Source organism: Achroia grisella, unplaced genomic scaffold, assembly GCF_030625045.1.
Source record: "Achroia grisella isolate CSIRO2021 unplaced genomic scaffold, CSIRO_AGI_Agris_v1 utg1186, whole genome shotgun sequence".
In the NCBI taxonomy this organism is placed as follows: Eukaryota; Metazoa; Arthropoda; class Insecta; order Lepidoptera; family Pyralidae; genus Achroia; species Achroia grisella.
In genome coordinates this window covers 2,889,137-2,909,085 of record NW_026712592.1, presented here as the reverse complement: position 1 = coordinate 2,909,085, position 19,949 = coordinate 2,889,137, and the positions used below count along the sequence as shown (strand labels likewise).

The 19,949-nt window shown below is 30.8% G+C and overlaps 3 protein-coding genes across 3 annotated transcripts in view; 1 reads left to right on the top strand and 2 right to left on the bottom strand.

Moving 5' to 3' along the window:
- The window catches only part of LOC131854444 (furin-like protease 2), a 227,215-nt gene extending 222,869 nt beyond the window's left edge, over window positions 1-4,346 (bottom strand). Inside the window, exon 1 of the mRNA XM_059205558.1 lies at window positions 4,105-4,346. The gene's annotated coding sequence lies outside the window, so the exon portion shown is untranslated. The remainder of the gene's footprint in view (window positions 1-4,104) is intronic.
- A 572-nt stretch (window positions 4,347-4,918) lies between these two features.
- LOC131854457 (secretory carrier-associated membrane protein 1) lies at window positions 4,919-14,484 on the top strand. Its single transcript, XM_059205574.1, has 8 exons — window positions 4,919-5,133; window positions 5,208-5,309; window positions 6,270-6,401; window positions 9,125-9,329; window positions 10,474-10,732; window positions 11,581-11,698; window positions 12,287-12,461; window positions 12,859-14,484. Exons 1-7 carry the CDS (start codon window positions 5,077-5,079, stop codon window positions 12,440-12,442), a joined length of 1,029 nt encoding a protein of 342 aa, XP_059061557.1. The 5' UTR covers window positions 4,919-5,076; the 3' UTR covers window positions 12,443-12,461; window positions 12,859-14,484.
- An 891-nt stretch (window positions 14,485-15,375) lies between these two features.
- Window positions 15,376-19,478, bottom strand: LOC131854448 (pre-mRNA-splicing factor RBM22). Its single transcript, XM_059205564.1, has 7 exons — window positions 19,245-19,478; window positions 19,114-19,167; window positions 18,540-19,033; window positions 17,803-17,976; window positions 17,080-17,222; window positions 16,510-16,622; window positions 15,376-16,231 (listed from the first exon to the last, which is right to left on the bottom strand). The coding sequence occupies exons 1-7, from the start codon at window positions 19,296-19,298 to the stop codon at window positions 16,040-16,042; spliced, it is 1,224 nt and encodes a 407-aa protein (XP_059061547.1). The 5' UTR covers window positions 19,299-19,478; the 3' UTR covers window positions 15,376-16,039.
- Window positions 19,479-19,949: the final 471 nt, after the last annotated feature.

Sequence of the window (19,949 nt, the reverse complement as noted above, 5' to 3'; positions counted from 1 at the left end):
TATACGAGTGCAGTAGCCCGGAAAGTTCGAGGTTCTTTGCGTAATGCGGCACACATAACACATTTTCACGTCGATTCATTACGCCGTTGGCGAACGTAAAATTGACCTCTTTCGTATGGGGAATGTCTTCGATGAGTGGAAAACTAGAGGATACTTGAAATCTGGTTACATTTTGTCCAAGACGAATCTATATAATATTTTCCAAATATAAAAAAGGTTCGTATTCTTATATAAAAAAATACAGAGAAACTGGTCTCTATATTTTTTTGGCCAAGCATTATCTCCAATTTTGGTCCGATTTTGACGTTTCATTTATTAAATTGAAATTATTTGCAGTCATGTCAATGAAGTCAATATATACTAATCTTTTGGTAGCAATGTACCATGTCAGGTACCACGAGGTAATCCTGGAAACCATCGTCGTTATTTGCCAATATGGGCTAGCGGACTCGACTTCATGCTCATTTTATCATCCTCCACTGGGGTAATACCATACTGATACATAATAATACTGGCCAACGTAAACAACAACGTTTTTGATGATAATAGAATGGTGCACCCGCCTGCGCTAACGGTTTACGCTGGCGGGGCACCAGTGGAGGATGATAAGATGAGCATGTGGTCAGGTCAGTTAACCCATCGTCACAAATTCACCAAGAATTTATCACGATGGTTTCCAGGGGGAACCGTGTGGAGGTCAACCTGACATGGTACATTGCTAGCAATAAGATAATCAATCCACATTACTAACAATCCCCTTTCCCCCTAACGTAAACTGTTAGCGCAGGCGGGTTTTCAGAGGCATTCCATATTTAGTAGCCAAATACGTGTATCTCTTTTAAGTTGAATAGTTGAGTACAGTTAACGCACTCACAGATAAGACAAACTGAAATTTGAATATTAGTAACTGTGATTACATATACCTACATATATAATAGTTATAACCATCAGTTTGACACCTTGAATAAAATTAAACAATTATCATTAAAAATACAATTTAATTACAAGTACTTAACATTTGGGAATAATTTTAAATATATAAAAATTAAAATAACCATTCATTATTTCAATTGCAAAAATTCGTGCTTAAAAATACGTCAATGATGGATAATACTATCGATAATTAATTATTTCACATGACAATGACATATATATGGGGAATTCTCATTATTTATAGGTACAATATAATCATTACAATCCGCAATGGAAACACGGTTCTATATAAATTAAAACATGATTGGTAATTTGAATTTACTTTGAATAGGTTTTATGTCACGGTCAGAACTAGGCACCTATAATATATACAATAGAATAAAAACAATTGATTGATAAATTATAAAGAAAATTGGAACAAGAACAACATACGTATTTATTTCAATGATACAGTTGTTTTGTTTGTTACCCTGATTATTTTATTAAGTTACAATCGTAACTTACAAGCCGCCTATTCTGAATATCTATTTACTAAAATAACTGCATCATTGAAATAAATACGTATAATATTGTGAATAATTATTTACTAATGTATTTTTCACATCATTATTGTAGAAAAAATCCGATATTTTAAAAATATATTAAAAGAAGGTAGTTTGTTTTTAGTACTAATGAAGTACCCAATGTAAAGATTAGAATCAGTCGTCCATCTTAATTAGTGCCCACTGATACATACACTGATAAGTAAATAATTATTCACAATAGGCGGGTTATGAGTGCGTCGTAGCCTAGTGCAGTAGTCACCAAACACCCAGACCGATAAAAATAGTCATACTCATGAATACAAATGTTTGCACCTTGCGAGGATTCAAACCCTTGACCGTCAGAATTAAAGCGGTGTGCTAAACCGCTAGACCACCGAGGCCGTATTTTCTTCTTTGCATACAGTTTAATACAAAACAAAAAACATCATGGAGCCGCAAAACTGCTGAGTAGTATAATGCAGAATATGTATCAGAATAAAAATTAAAAAAGCATAGATATACAAGCTATGGCTATAATTAGTTACGAGATGGACCATCACCAGCCAGTGTTTCATACAATATCACGACACTATTGATAATAGTGGGAAGATGTTTTTAAATGTGGGAACTGTTTTACTAACATGTGCCTACATTGAATAGTGCATATTGATAATTGGCATTGAATATATTGTTTCATTGATGAGAAGTTCCCATCAAAATATGCCTACATACAGATAATGGATGTAATCTACTAGATAATCTATCAACTGGTATATTGTATTGTACTTGATGTGAAAAATATCAAAGTAAGTATCATAAAAAAACTTAAGAATGAAATGGATTGCAGGAAGTCCATGGAAACAAATGGCTGAAGAATTCCTTGTGTAGTATATAACCATGTACTTATTAACAACTATGAATAAGAAGAAAATCTTAATATTTATCCATACTAATATTTTAAATGTAATAATGTGACTGTCTATTTGAAAGATGACTAAATGGCTGAATGGGTCTTAGTTAAAATTATATAAAGATAAATTATATTATGAAGGTGGACATAGGTTATTTTACTATATTTTATCTCAAAAAAGGCATGCATAACATATAGTTATGAGAATACAAGTGAAATCATCATGTAACTGTAACATTAAAAATGTACCATGAAGGTTTTGTAATATTGTATATTGTGATAAATAGTTGTTATTAAGTGTAGATTTCTCTTTATAGTTTATAGTGAGAACTATAAACAAATATATTACATGGTTTGTCTGTTTTCTTAGAAGTCTTAAAGATAGCCTATTTCCTAACCAATAGTAAAACAGTAATGATCATCTAATATTTTAAATCAAATTCTTATTTCATTACCACTTAGTTAGACTCAGCAACTACTGTAAATATTATATATAAATAAGTATTGAGAAAATGTACTTAAAGAAATTATTTTATAAGCAATTGTTTCACATAATCTGTATAGTATTTGCACAAACAATCAATAGTTATCTTATTAGCATTCAATGTTTTACACAAAATCAAGGTTACTGACTTCACAATAGTAGCTGAGTTGGCCTTTGACACTCAATTATCAGTGTATCTACCAAGAATGTACATTTCAATGACTGTAATATTTTTATATACCTATTCCATATTATTTTTCATACATCTGTCTATTTTTGTGCATATACTGCTTATAACATAGATTGATGTCTAGTCTTTCAATTTCATGTTAAGGAATTATAATAGTAATAGGAACTAATTATCCCATGACTAGCATTATATCGATTGATTGATTGATCGGTTGATCTCCATGTGGTATCCTCTGGAAACTGTTATAGTTAGATGCTGTTGATAAGGATAGTCTATCTGACCTCACTTCACTTCATTGTCTACTCCTAGGAGCCAGGAGAATGATTCCATGACCAACAATAATTAAAAAAAAATTTAATCTACATGGCTTCTGAACTACTCTACTTCTACTACTACTACTACTACTCTACTACACTAGAAATTAAAAGTTTTAAAATAAAATAATAGATTTACTTATACACACTGAGGAATTTCTTCTAGTCAACCGTCCAGAAGTTTATCGAATTAAATAAGATAGTCGAGAGTGAAATTAGTCCTTGCCAGGATATAACATATATTCTCGGATATGTACTCACTTCATAGGATTACTTTGAATTTGCTATCTTAGTTATATACTATAGTAAATATTCAGTTTCCTTAGGAAGAGATATAGTTAGATTATGTATATCAGTGTTATATAAATTTAATTTATAAGTTGATTATGTAGTAGGTAGTAAGACCAGTGTAGTATTTCACCCGCTATACTTCCTTGATATCAAGAGCAAACAACTTTCGCCGTCGCAACCGCACCGTCGGCTGCGCACGCGCCCTCGCGCATTCGCCGACTCTAAATGGATATTCAAGTCTGGACATGCACCGCACTACTTGACCGAAATGCTAACAACCGGGCTTCATGAATAACAGAATACACGTACTTATACACATTACGCAAGAATTGAGTACCTATGCCTCAGAAACAGTGGATAACTAACCCACGATTTTAAAAAATCATACGAAAAGCACTGTTTTTAATTTTTTTTCATTTACGTGTGTCTACAGAATGTTTATAAAAGAAAATACTCACCAATATCTTTATCGCCGCAAATCCCAAACAATATAAAAGCGCACTAACACGTTAAAACACAAACACAGAATTCACCTCTTGACATCTGACATGGTTCCATTAAAATATAGCGGGATACCACAATTATTGTTCACGGAAAAATTCTAAGAATAAAAGCGTTACCATAAAAATAATAATATTAAAAGTTAAGAAAAACGATCGCAAAAGAACCATACAAAACGTAAACAGCTGGCAGCTTTGACAGAATGCCCAAACAAACTGACACTTGCGATTGCCAACTGCCAAACCACTTTCGCCTTCAAATATTTTGCCTACATACGACTAGTGGGATTTACACTCTTGCCTTTCCGCCAATGCCATTTTTGTTTCGGTTTTATACAAGAAGTAAATAGATACATAATTTTTTATTTAAGATTAATGGATATTTATATATTATAGATTATTCAGTATTTTGGTTTATATTTCCATAATAAGTATGGATACCTAAAGATTATTTAAAAATAATGATAACAACAATACATATATAAGAAACAAGAAATTCATTTTTGGGTAAGGTTGTATGAAGTTAAAACATGAGACAGTTTATGTTATTATTATAAAAGTTCCAAGCAACACCATTATTAGATATTTGCACAACTACAAAATACGTAGTTAATGCTGGTAAAGCCACGAATTGCGGCTTCTGTTATTAAATCTACACTTCTTGCAGATCTCACATTATGGCACTGTTCTAGCAACACCGAACTAACTGACAGTTTATCCAGAGCCGCAAAAACTAGTTATAATGAAACTGACACTGACTTTGTTAACTGTCAGTTCTGTTTTCGTCATCATCAATCAGCGACTTGTCATTTCGGTCGATTGTTATCTTTCTAAAGATTCCAAAAATATATTTTTACACGCAAAACTGTGTGTTTCTTTGTTTTTCTTGTAAATTTGAAATCAAAAAGTGGCGTATTTAAATTAAGACCAATGTCGAAATTCGAAGATAATCCATTTAGTGATCCAACCATAGACAACCCGTTTTCTGTAAGTAATCCCTATGTAAAAATATAAATTTGTTTTATTTCTTTTATCTAAATGTTTACTTGACATTATTGCAGGATCCTGCTGTGCAGCAAGTAGCAAGAAGTACTAATAATGCTACACATGGTCTCGATGACTACAATCCCTTCGATGGCCAACAAAATGCAAATCGAGCTACGGTAAATGGTCTTCATGTAGTCATTTGTGGGTTATGCTGTGTGATAATTATTAGTTAGCTAACGGTATTCGCCTGCCGGTTATTTGATATTAAACCTAATGATAGCATAATGGTTTCCAAATATTTAACACTAATGGTTTTTTATCAGTATATATTTCTATCTACTCTGTGTTTATACAATTATAAATTGTAGACATAGATTAGTCATCAACAGTTCATTTTCTCATCTTATATAGCTCTAATATTAAGTGATACAATTGATTCATTGAAATCTTATTGACTACTACTAAATGTTTATATACAATTATCAAATTTACCAAACCAATGAGTCACTATTTGGCAGTTACCTTTATAACTAAATTATATTGTGTTTACTGCACAGAATATTGTGAGAAGGAAAATAGACTGTGTTTAAATATAAGAATAATGGTTTGTAGAAAAAAATTTAGTTACTCTAATTTTACTGAATTAATTAATGAATTAGTTAATTATAATACTTTATATTGTTATAGCACAATACAACTTTTTATTTCAAGCAGTAAATTAAGTAAATAGGAAGATCAAATATATACTTAAACTGAATACTATTTCAAATGTGTATCTTAAAATATAAGTATTTATTTAAAATTTAATTTATTTATATTAAAAATTTTATATATATCATATCCTAGTCCAGGGACGAAGCTATTGTTAGTAGTGGGTCCTACCAATGATCTCTCCTGAAAAATGAATTCACCATCATGAGATAACAGTAGAACTTTATAATCATCCTGTCATCTTCCACTCCACTGCACTATTTAATGTTCACCCGTAAAAATCCTAATCCAACCCTGTTTGTTAATAATATCGACTTGACAAATTCAAAATAAAGTACAATGATTAAATGATAATAATATTAATATTTTTTTATATTAAAGCTTTTATCTAAATTATAAAATATAAGTATTTATTTATTTTGTAGCTACCACAACAACCAACACAGCCCGCAATCATGCAAGCAGTGTCACCTCCCAGCAACCAATATCAGAGACCTGCACAGCCCCAGCAGTCAAGTCAAGGTCCTCCTGCTGACTTTACAACTGCCGATTTCCAGGTATATATTTCATATATCACTCTTATTGACTGATAAATAGTTGTAGTGACGAACAATTATTTAGATAAATCTGTAATTAAAATATATTGAATATCATATATAAAAATATTTTGTCATTTAAATAGGACAATCAATTTTCATAAAACTTAGTGGTTTCATAGATTCTTACAGCATAATTTATCTTAAATGAATTCATATTTCTAAATAACAAATCTGTTAAGATATAAATATTAATCCTAACCTATATTATTAAGTACAATTTAATAATTGATAATATTTTTCTTTTACATTTTATTATTAGAGTTATTCAAATCCTATGTTATGCAATTATATCTTCATTTTTTAAATTAAATTTAACATTATCATGATCCTGAAAACATTCTGTATATTGTCTTATTTGTAACTTCTGCTATTTTTAATATGTTTACAGTGTCTGCATAGTGAAAATATTAGTTATAAATAAATACAATTTATAACTAATATTTTATGTTGTATTTTATAATAGCATGTACATAATTAGTTTTACATTATCCCGACTAGCTGTTATAGCCAGGACAGCACTAATCCATAAAAATGATGTACATCAATACCACTATTTAGAGGATCTTTAATCATTTGTTAATATAGAATATAATATTGGTCATTTAATTACTTGAATAATTTCATACATATATACAGCCTGACTTGTGATATCTGAAACTGAAAAAATATTCTGATAAATAAGCCCTTTTACACACGCATTCATCCGAATGTGAAGATAAATGCGGATGCGTGCAACATACAAGTAGGTCCTTTATACTGACAAGCTCTATATTACCTATAAATACAGATAACATTTTTAATTACCTTAGTAATCATGTTTAAAGTAGCTCAATAATAATATACTCTCAATTGAATAATATTCTTATTAGTCTCTCAGTGAATATTAGTTATCTGATTTAAGAAAAAAATTCGAAACTTGAAATTTTACAACATTTTTGAAAATTTTCAGTGCCATTTGGTGGATGGCATTTCAAATATTGATGCATGTAATGGTGCATTGTATTTTAAAAAATCCAACATTCTTCATTTATTATGCTTAGATAGTATTTGTCAAAATATGAACTTAGAGTTCATATTTTGACAAATACTATCTAATCTAATGTCATTAAAATAGTTTCAATATTTACATACATCATGTGAATATAAAATATCATATAAAAAAAATAGAAATATTCTTATTCTTCAAGGTAAATTGCTCATATTATAAATAAGAAAAATGTATTAGAATATTAGTTTATTAATGAGATTTTAATTGATTGACAAAAATAGTTATATGCAGATCATCTAACTGAACAAAAATTAATAAATATAACACAAGCTTTAGCTAACTTAACTTGGGTGTAGATGGCGCTGTGTGAAATGTTCTGATATTTTTATTACATAATTTGTATTATAAAATAAGCAATGCAATTAATTATATGATGTATAAATAAATTAATGTTCACAAGAAAAAAATTCAATGCATGTCATTAACACAATTTTTTTCTTTTCCACAACGCACTGAAGGAGCTAAAGGTAAATAAACATTTGTATGATTCATATGTACCTACTTATCATTAGCTTAATCATAATTTTGATTATCATACCATATCTATATCTTTCTCGATTAGAATTTATTCACTTTCAAATTTGACGTATCATCAGAATACTTATACATAAAAAATTAGTACTTGACATAATTTTATTTTTTTTGACAGTAATAAAATACTTAGTTTTCAAAAGTGACGATATTTGTAGACTGGTACACAAACATTGTAACACCATATGTGCTTAGATCTCTTTCATATTAGTTTGTGTTGTGATTTGCATGTAAACAAACTCAAAGCCCTTCAAAAATTACATCAAAACCCATAGATTTAATGTGATATTTTTTCATCAATATAATATATTGTTTATATAAAGCAATGTGCATGTTTATGTATCTACTATTGACTCACAGAAAAACACTGAATAACCACAGCAAAATACTTGTTAGCTTTGTTTTTCACAGTAAAATGTAATTTCACTTGTTCCAACTGAATAAAAGATGACTTCAACATATTAGTATAATAGCTAAAAATTTTTCATTATAAAGTAGTATTTACATACACTGTTACATTTATATGGAAGAAACAAAAGTTTATATAACTGGAGCCTAGTAAGACTTTTATATAACGATATTTAATACATATTGAATAAATTAATTCGAATTTCTATTTTTATCCCGCAAAAACAGTAGCATTACTTTCAAGTCAACAATAAGCAGTTTAGCAACACGACTTTGCTTGCCATCTAATTCATAATATTGCATTTTGATTGGGAAAAATAATTTATATAGATAAATTTAAAAACCAGAAGATTATATGTAACACCTATTAATGTTACATTTTTCCAATTTGAATCCATTGCAGTAATTATAATTACACGTAGCGTCGTATAAACAGAAAACGGAAATCCTAGTAATATAAGCTAATAGTAATGTTGAGTAACATTAATTAATCCTAACAATAATGTATACAATGTAAAGCAGTCTTAACGGTAATTGAGACAATCGTACGCCCACTTAGAAGATCACAATGTAGGCGTTTCATTTCGCTTGAAGACTGATCTAGTCAATTTTGTGTACACTTATTTAATATTATATTCTAGTTAATAGTGTAAATTAAAACTATATAATGAATACAACTGAACTTGATCTCCAGAGGAGGCAAGAGGAATTAGAAAGGAAAGCGGAGGAGCTTGCGCGACGTGAGGCAGAACTGCGTGCTGGCTCCGCAGGCCGCCGCAACAACTGGCCCCCATTGCCCGCCTTCTGTCCAGTTCAGCCCTGCTTCTACCAGGACATCAATGTAGACATACCTTTGGAGTTCCAGAGGGTTGTTCGTCACTTGTATCACATGTGGATGTGTACGTATAACACTACCAGCATTTATTTCTTTAATGTGTATCTACAGCTTGAATACGTTATAAAGTAATTTAATTTTTAAAGTATTTTTATGATACTGTAGTGATAGGTGAAGCCATCGTATGGCTCTGTCTTTGTGCATCTAAATGCACCGCGCATCGTATGAGGCATAGTAACCTTGGTTTTAATTAAAATGGCCTAGGATTCTTTCACACAACTACGTAGTCTACGTGTAATATGTCGTATATTATATAGCAGAATAATACACATTACTTGTTAAAAGATATGCGACAGAGTACCTAAATACATATAAATGGTTTAGAAGCGTGTGTGATTAGTAGGTAAAGTAATAAACTCATTTTATACATGGCAAAAAGATATGTTCTAATATGTATTAAAAGATATACCACATTAAAACCCATATAGAACGTAATATAACCACGTAACTGAACCATTTTTATCCGAAAATCGACATCTGAAAATACATTTTGAATCTTCATATTAAGATGATAACTTGACTACGCTGTTTGTATACAGATATTAATATTTATTTTAATTTTGATTCATGGGGAAGTTTGTTCACTTCCATGAATACCATCACTGGAGTTTGGTCCTACATGCACCTCATTGCAGGTGCTCTATATCACACAGGAGGTTCTCTATTAGACTGTATTTTTTTTCTTTGTCAGAAGTCTCTATTGGATGAACCGATTTTGATGATTTTTTTTATTTTTGGTGCTTGAAAATAAAAAAAATCACGTGTGATCCCATTACAATTCCAATTTTAAAAATCGCATCCATGAGAAAACCATATGAATCTTAAATTTGCATTAAATATGTGCCTGATAAATGAACGTACAACGAAGTCGATTTTTTTAGTTAATGTATAATTATAATCCCAAACAAGCTGACAGCCCACCTGATAATAAGTGGTAACCGTCACCTATATACATGAACATCACCACATCACGTTATCGTATGAGAACCGTGACTAAGATATGATGGTTCTTATCCTGTAATTTCACTAAAAGGCTAAGGATGCAAACGACTTTTTACCTCTGATAAATTATACATATTGTTCCCATCCTCATACCGATGTAAGAAGGAATTCCTACATTATTTAACATGTTTTATACTTTGTTTCAGTTCACGCGCTGGTCTTATCTCTGAACATTATTGGCACTATGTCTATCATGTTCTCTGTTAAAACTGTCACTCCCTTCGGCCTGTCCATCCTATACTTCGTACTGCTCACACCGTTTAGCTTCGTGTGCTGGTACCGGCCGATATACAAAGCATTCAGAAGTGACTCCTCATTCAATTTCATGGTGTTCTTCTTCATATTCCTGTTTCAAATCATCATATCCATTGTCCAATCGATTGGATTCAGCGAAGGTGGATTTTGGTGAGTTCATACATTTTTGTTTTAACTGATTGAAATAGACTAATTTACAAAAGAAACTTACCACAATATATTAATAACACTACGTTCAAGTCAATTAAGCCAGTTCTGAATTTAGCTTAAATAAATAACTCTGAGCGATACAAACAATCATAGTCATGAATACAAATGTGAAAAAAACAACCCTCGACCATTGGAAGTAAAGCGGTATGCTAAACCGCTAGACCACCGAGGCCGTCAAATGCACAGACAAACATACAAAAATTATAGCAATAATTGCTTTGGGTTCCGTTACGTTGATTAAAGTCCCCCAATAATATTTTTCCCTTATATCTTCTATGTGCAGGTAGCGATCGCTTGTATTTTTGTTATAAGTATATATTTAGATTTAAGTTTGGTGACATTAGACCACCACCATTTATGTTTATTTTGTATCCCTGACATCATGCCTCGATGCGTCGCTATTCCAGAGAACTATGGTATCATGTCCCTATACCCTGTAATTACACTGGCATAACCCTTTAACTGAAACTACATACAAATCAAGTAGCTAGGTGAGTAAATAGATGAGAGTGATTTATATAGACTACTTTATACAATATCTACCTTGGTTCATTAATATTGTTTCAATCTCTAAAATATTTTTTTATTGTTTCAACTCTCTCATACAATTTCCACTTATATTTTTTTTAATCATTATCCATTATCCATGGATACAAGTCGTTCAGTCAGACACATTTTTATACAAATAACAAGAAAATTCAAACAAACTCATATTAATTGAGTTATGCTTATTGCAACTGTAATTGAAAAAATAATTCTGCTAATTTAGAATTTTTTTTGTTTCTCAGTGGACTTATCACCAGCATCACTGCGTTTGAAAACAATGTAGCTGTTGGTGTGATCACAATGCTCGTTACCATTGGATTCATCACCTGTGTTGTGGTTGATATTATGCTTATGGCGAAGGTATTTTACAGTTTTTATACTTTTTTAATACTAATAAAAATAAATTATGACTTATTTCTATATTGTAATGTTATATCAGAATATCTGCTTTTTTTGAATTTTTTTTATAATATTTTTAATTTTTATATAATAAATGTAAAGTGTAGTAAGTAAAACCTAGAAGTGTAACGTTTTTCTTAAGTGAGTATAATGGCAAAGATATGCTGCAATTTCGGAGGAAGATGTTGTCTCCGTAACCTATAATTTCACTGTCATAACTCTTATCTTCGATCTGAAACACGTTTTATTGTATGTTATAGTCTATTTTCTGTATTTAGTCTCTAGTTTGGCCTTTGTGCCTAAACGAAAAAACATACTAGTGTATGAAGCGTATCTTTTATAGTACTCAATTTATCAATTTAACAATATCCCGAAAACTATAATGATAAGAAGAGTACTCTACTTTCCTCATTTAGTCTCTCGTTTAGATGTGCGTAAGCCGAAACACAATCTGGTGTACGCAGAGTACCTTTTACAATACCTCTGCCAACAGTGTCCCGAACATATGATGATAACAAGTATGAACTCCGATGTTACTCCTATTTTCAGGTGCACCGGATCTACCGGTCGACAGGCGCATCATTGGCGAAGGCGCAGGCTGAGTTCACGACGGAGATTCTACGTAACCAACACGTGCAAACGGCCGCATCTAATGCTGCTGCCGCCGCCGTCAACGCGCAGATTGCCAATGCCAACAGATATTAAGCGGCCTGGTTAACTAATGGTAATGTTACATTATGGATCTCATTACAACATGAAATAAAAATTCAATAACTTGAAGTTAACGGTTCGGTAGTTTGGCAGTTTAGCACACCGCCTTACTTCCACGCGCGTTTTCAATTTCTCACACAGTACAAACATTTGTATTCATAATTATCATTGTTTATATCGATCTGAGTGTTTTCTATGTATAATATGTATGTATTTACATATATATATCTACGTATTTCTATCAATTATCTAGTACCCATAACACAAGCTTTAGCTAGCTTAACTTGGATTAAAATGGCGCTGTGTGAATTGTCCAAAATAAATAAAAGTTTTGTAGGAGCCTATAGGTTGCTATATAAGTTTTTTGTGTAGTGTTACACACAATATATTCCGTCTTTTTGTTTCTTTAGATATGATTGGACAAGTGCAAATGCCAATGAAGCGGTGCCGCCTCTTCATGAAAGTACATGCAACAATCAAGATTCTAGCTTCTTTTTATACTAAAATATTTATGTGTATTTACTTGGTTACATGGTATCAATTATAAATCAAATCAGATTTTCGTCACATGTATGTACCTAAAGAATTAATCAATTTAATTATAGAAATTGCTTAAAATCTAATTGTACTTTTTACTTGTGTATTGTTAGGGCTCCTTAGCATTATTATCAAAATACATTATTGGCCCGTTTGTCTGTTTTACAATTGTCTGTATATCACAGCACTTTTAATTCTAAGTAGTAGAATAGTAAACAAATAGACAATTAGACAAATAAACAATATTTTTTCTATGCTTAATTTATATCTGAAATGTAAAATAATGCGCATGAAATTCGATTGTTCTTGATATAATTTAAGGTATAATTCCAAAAAAAACATAGTTGATGTGGTATTAAAGTAATATGGTCATTACAAAATTAGGCATGGTCCATTGCAAAAAATAATACAAATTGTTGGAGAATTGATATCATTCACACTAAAAAGTAAAGTTGATTTGAGTAACTAAAGTCAATTAATGACAAAATATAATTACTATACAATGGATATAGCTTTTTTAAATCGTCTAATTGTTTACTGTTAAGGAAAGTTCTGGGCGGTTTTAAAACACTAGTTGCACAGACAAGTTGTTCTAAATGAGATTTTTCTAATTAGTTGCAAATTTATATGATTCTCTGTTGGCATGATATCTGATTTTATTCATACCGTACACATAGTTTATGAATATTAGACATAAAATATGTTTTGTTAAAATGTAGTAATTTATAGTAATTTTATGAATTAATGTTAAACAGATTAGTTTTACGGCCAAAATGTCATATGGCTGTGTAACATTTCTTAATTTAACAATATTGGACTAAATATCGTTGCGCATTTCTTTATTATAACTTAATATTTAAAAATGTTTCGATTTTGCTAGTTATAAAATAGTTATTTTCGTATACCTACAGTGAGCTTATAGACGCTTTAAATATATATGTGCAAATTGAAGTCTCTATTTATTTTAATTTCATGAATCAGTAAATAATAGAATTCAACAATCTTTCTTGTTTATTGTTTAAAAACAGTAGCGGAGCAAACTTTTGAATTGGGGAATATAATTTAATAAAAACATTCCAAAAATTTTTAAAATATTTACATCTTGGAAATTAGTGTAATTCAATTTGTAATTCATATTGAATTTTCGTAATTGTATTGGTGTGTTCAATTTTGTCATTTCATTAGTGTTTTGGACCACTTAATTAGAATACGAGTGGACGAGAGACAGTCCGCATGCATTTTTGACCAACAAAATAGAATAGTTACAATCAAAAGCATAACTGGGTGTACACAAAGAAGAATATTCTTCACGGACAAGTCTCTCGTTTACAGTTCCTTGATATTTCCAAGTGTGAATTCTTGCCCTATATACTGATTCTAGTTATTCCCAACATATGCACAAGACTTCTAGTATTTATGTAATTGTATAAAAATAGCTTAAGACAAAACTATTAAACATAGTATATTAACTAGTCATTGGACTAAACAGCTTTGAGAAACAGATCATAAACTGCTTACAATATGTTTCACCTTCAAATAATTCTCTATGACATGACTGTCTCTTGTTAGTACACTATAAATAGGTATTATTGTGTCTGGGCCTAGTTAATGTAAATTACTTACCATACCGTCCTTACCCAGATAATGGTAAGTGAAGGCGTCTTAGTTTATCTAAATGTTTACTGTTTTATAACGATTAAGTCATGTTATGAACTTATTATAATTAACAATAAATATAGTTTCTGACGATATTTTTTCTTTTATTACACTGCGGTCGTTCTAGCTTACTTTTAGTGATTGGGATTACAAGTGGCTAAAATTTACACAAAACAGTACTGAAAAATCGTTTACAGTAATAAAGTACCTACTATTAGTGCTTTTATATCGAAATATTTGCTGTAGCTGATCTTTTCGAACCCGCGAAAGGTCTTAATAAGCGACTGTAGGACGACTTACCTGACTCTTGACTCACCGCTAAGAGTTCGAATCTATGGTTAGGCCGTCGTATTTTCCATCCGTTTGGATGAACCGGGAGACCAATCGGAGGAGTCTGCTAGTGTATATCATACTAAAATACACAGAGATTTGTAATAAATATTTGTAAAAGTTTGAGTATTTTTTCATCTCTATTTAAATGACTTGTCATAAACAAGCTTCATTTATTATTCTACCGAATTATAGAAACATGACTCGAATTCAGTTCGGGCTCTAGATCATATTCGGTCCTAGGTAATTTTTAGATACTCTTGCGACCAATCTATATATGGGTAGACTTGAAAATATACAAGTATATATTAGTTTATGCATAGTATACACCACAGATAAGATAATATTACATGTATACACTATTTATTTAAGTTTATTATTATTATAAAGATAAAAATAAAAGCTTATGCATTTCATTTGTTTATTATCTTGTATTTACAATGAAATTTCATTTACCACACTTTACCCTACCTACCCAACTTTGTCATTTAATTTTTGGATACTTATCAATCATCCAGTAAAGGCTGTTTAAACTTATTTTAATGTAACCTGTTTGAGATATTTGATATACAGACTGCATCTTATATTATCATAGAACAGGTTTTGTCCTGGCAAAACTACAAAATTGAGTAGTTTAAATTTAGTCCTTAACTTTGTATGCAAACAAAATTAAAAACTCAATAATTCTTATTTTTATCAATTTGTTATAAAATCGTATGACGGTACAGTCTTATATACATTGATTTAAAATGAGGTCTTAGATTCAAAGTCGGCCAAGTGAATTTAGGAGAATCTCTAAATTAACTTGCATCTTAGTTTATCTATCAACTAAATTGTTATAATATAACAATTATACATCATAATCTTATCAAAATTAAACATCATCTCGTCAACCACAGTCCACTGCTGATTATCTCATCTCACAAACTGTCACAAGAAATATTTCTGAGCCTGTTGCATGTAATGAGAGGGATGAATTCGCCTACACAATCTTTGAATACGGGATAGCCACTACATGACATGTGACAGACTTATTGATAATGTGGCACTTTTGTTTCTTTACATTTGCTATGTTTGCGGAGCATTAGCGTGTGCATGGGCCCCAAGTCGGCTGGGGTCCTGGCTGGGGTAGTGAAGCCCCACGGGGGCCGGAGGCGGGGGTACCGGCGGCGCCATGCCCGGGCCCCAGCCGCCCCACCCGCCGGGGCCATAGTGGTGCAGGTTAAAGAAGTCGTTAGGCCGATTAGGTGGCGGTGGCATCTGTAATTATATTAAGGTATTGCTTTACTTTCTGGCGGATATATATCATATTTACTAAAATTTAATCTCAATAATCTTTATTCAAATAAGCACTTTTGAATAGTCACTCATTCAGAACACAAATTTATCACAAGAAGTAAGAGCATGAAAATGGCATGTTGCTCCTTGAAATATATGTTTTTCGAAGTAAATATATATTAACAAGAACAAAGCATGTGACATTCAACATAAAAACCGCAATTCATGCAATGAGATAATGAATATTTAACAGTTCTTACTTGAGGTGGGAATGGATGTAAGAAGGCTGGCGGCGGTGGCAAAGTACCAGGAAGCCCAGGCACAGGCTCCAATGCCGGTGCAGTCTCATTCTTCTCGTTTATACCTTGACGTCCTAAAAATAGTAAGTAAATATTATATTAATTGTTTTTACAGAAATACAAAGATGTACTTATTATATAAATATATAGATAAAAATTTAGATAATAGAAACTATCAAAATTTCAATTTATTATTGTGATTATTATTCATTCTTCAAAGAAATTTACATAAAACATATAATGGTAAAAATTACAGTGACATTTAAGGTATAAATTTTCCAAATTGGGATGCACATCAATTTCCTAAACCAAACAAGCAATTCTGAATATTACTGAAAATAAAAACAAACAAAGTCATAATTATTTGTGAAAGTGGTGGACTACTAAAAGAACAACCTTTTTTTTCGTTATTTATACACTAATACATACACAATAGGAGCAGAGGAGTAAACTTAATAAAAGTGTTCTGTGATATCTGCTTTATGCATCTGTGATATCTTTTTTGTTTCATATGTAATTGTAAATACTTGCCTTGAGATTTTCCCCATTTGATTGTGAGCCTCTTGCCACCAATCACCAATCTGTTGAATGTCTTCTCTGCTGCATGCTCAGCTGCACTCCTGGTAGTGTACTGTACGAATGCACATTGTGCCCTTGGTACCAGAGTTAGAGACCTAGAAGTTATTCATATAGTTTATATATTTTATTATGGTTACAAATTTACATTTTACACACATATAATAATGTATCTATATATTAAAGCTGCATAGTTTTAGGGAAAACACTGTGATTATATAAATCAGATCTGGAATACTTAGAAGGGGCATGTCTATAAAAAATAACAATTAACCATTTGCAGGAAAACTATGTTATTGAGAAAAGAATATGAATTATGCAATTTTTTATCACTATCACACAATAGTACACAAACTTTTACACTGTGGGGAACAGTTATAGTGTATAACTTTAACTTAACAAATGTGTTTAAATATTAGAGATGGAATAACAAACTGAATAATAATATAGTACGATCCATTCTATTTACTTTACAAAAGTAACAACACAAATTCTTGTGTTATTGACTACCATAATTACTAACTAACCCAGCTATGCATTGCCCTAGCTCAATTGTTCTAATATAGAGGAAAACATACTATCCAACTTTAAGGTGTACCAAATAACACAATGAGTCACATAAGAACTTGTCAACTAATATTACAGACTGTGATATTCTGAAAACAAATATTACATTACCTTATTTCACCATATTGATAGAAATGTGCTCTGAGTTCATCCTCTGTGATATTCTCAGGTAAGTTCCCTACATACAATGTAGTAACAGTTCTGTCTTCAGGTGGAGGTAATGCTGGCATGGCAGCTGCCCGACGCATCAGTTTCTCAGCCACTGGATCATTCACACCGTAATATCTAAAATACATATTAAACTTATTTTAGTAATTTTATTTACATAGGGCCTGAATTTTACTATCCATTAAAGACTTTGGTATTAAAATATTTATATAAAAATCTAAACATCCTACAAATGTAATTTATTTACTAATAATGTTTGTTCACTTTAATATTCATTAAAATATCTTTACACAGATATTAACAATAACACTATTTAATGTCTAATCTAGGTTCATTTAAATTTTGCAATTGCATTTTGCAGGGCTCAGAACAAAAATTTCAACAAAGAAATAGGTGCTTTACTAAAAAACCATGAAAACAGTACTTATTTAGATCACCACCTAACCACACTAACTAGTAAATACATTGATGAATAATGTATTTACTAGTTAGTGTTTTACTTTATACCAGTTAGTGGTATAAACTACTTATTAAATCTGCTTTACAATAAGACTAATTTTTAACATCTTCATCATCTACTTGACATCGCAATTTCTCTACCTGTCTATATTACTTGTCCAAATTTAGACACAAATTACTATAGTTATGAATTAAACAATATTTTCAATTAAAAAGTTTACCTATCCTTAATATTTTGATCAGCCAGAGGATCATCAGGATCTGTAGGCTTCTCATGGCGATATGGACATTCTTCACCTCTCCGACACTCTCCTTTCACCCAGAAGGAACAGACATGAGGTCTATTTCTCTTATAATAAGGTGCAGTTCTAGCTAAACGCAGCAATAGATCTGATGCTCCTTTGGATTTCAATGCAGAATTGCTGGGCTGCGTTGCATCAAACTTGGACATTTGATTATCTAAATTTTGTATATAATACTCCTTATTAACTTCATTTCGAGGTAAGTCATCTTGAATCTTAAGGGCAGCATCTCTAACTTGTATTGGTAATCCATATTCTAAGTCCAGTAGACATGTTTGGCAAACATTTTTCAATTTAGAACATGTTTGGCATATTTCAGTTTTTTTAAAACGCATTCTGGCACCAGGACACCAGCGGAAGACAGTGAATGGTCGTACACATATTTTACACTCCTTGCCATACTTTTCTTTGGTCTAAAATTAAATATATATAACATTAATAACAAAATTAACATTAGCAAGTACGAAATGTCACACAAATATTTTGTACATACCATTCGAATGTATGGGTTATCACCAAGACATGTTTGACATAATATAGGAAAATCCTGAAACAAATACAACAAAATTTTAATTTTACAATTACAGTGTTAAGACATATTAAAAGCAATTTCAGTTTACTTACGGAATCCTCCCAATTTTGTCGATTGTAAGTATTTGTAGATTTTGAAACTGCCATTACCGAGGTAGCAATGTAGGAATTAAAACAAAAAAAAATCTGAATAATTAATAATTTAAGCAATATTAAAATTGAAAGGTATATTTTCAAAACTGTATATAAAAGACATTTATTTCTCTTTCTTGTCAAACAGAATTACAAAAAATTAAACAGTATATGACGAACAACGTGACGCCATTTTAAGTTTTTTTAATATAAGTAGAGATGCAATCGGACATCGATTTATTTAAAAATCGATTCTTTAGAGAAAAAAAATATTTTTTAAAATTAATACATGGCGCAGTGTTTATCCAGAGAATCAATATTTTACTTCAGATAATCGAAATTCGTTTTTTCATCAATTTTATAAAATTATTTATAATTTTGTAAAAAGTCATAATCTCAGTCGCCTCTTGTTTTAGACTAACTAAATAAAATAGAAATTTGGCGTATCCTAGCTTTGTTATTTATATTACCATTGTGAATTATAGTGTATTTATATATTTTTTAAAAATAAATCGAGATCGATTTTTATTAAATTCTATTAATATTAAAAGTAGAAACTCAAAGCTTAAAATAAAGTGATTCAACGGAAATTACATTTTAAACTTTTTTATCAGATTGCGATCATCATCGATTCAAAACTCAATCTAATTCGAATATAATTAACAT

Excerpts from the sequence above, each read along its gene's own strand:
- LOC131854457 (XM_059205574.1), top strand. The coding sequence starts at position 5,077 with ATGTCGAAATTCGAAGATAATCCATTTAGTGATCCAACCATAGACAAC. Across the intron at positions 10,733-11,580 it reads TTCAGCGAAGGTGGATTTTG|TGGACTTATCACCAGCATCA; the intron begins GTGAGTTCATAC and ends TTTGTTTCTCAG. Across the intron at positions 11,699-12,286 it reads ATATTATGCTTATGGCGAAG|GTGCACCGGATCTACCGGTC; the intron begins GTATTTTACAGT and ends TCCTATTTTCAG.
- LOC131854448 (XM_059205564.1), bottom strand. The coding sequence starts at position 19,298 with ATGGCAGTTTCAAAATCTACAAATACTTACAATCGACAAAATTGGGAG. Across the intron at positions 19,034-19,113 it reads ATAACCCATACATTCGAATG|ACCAAAGAAAAGTATGGCAA; the intron begins GTATGTACAAAA and ends ATTTAATTTTAG. Across the intron at positions 17,977-18,539 it reads GATCAAAATATTAAGGATAG|ATATTACGGTGTGAATGATC; the intron begins GTAAACTTTTTA and ends TATGTATTTTAG.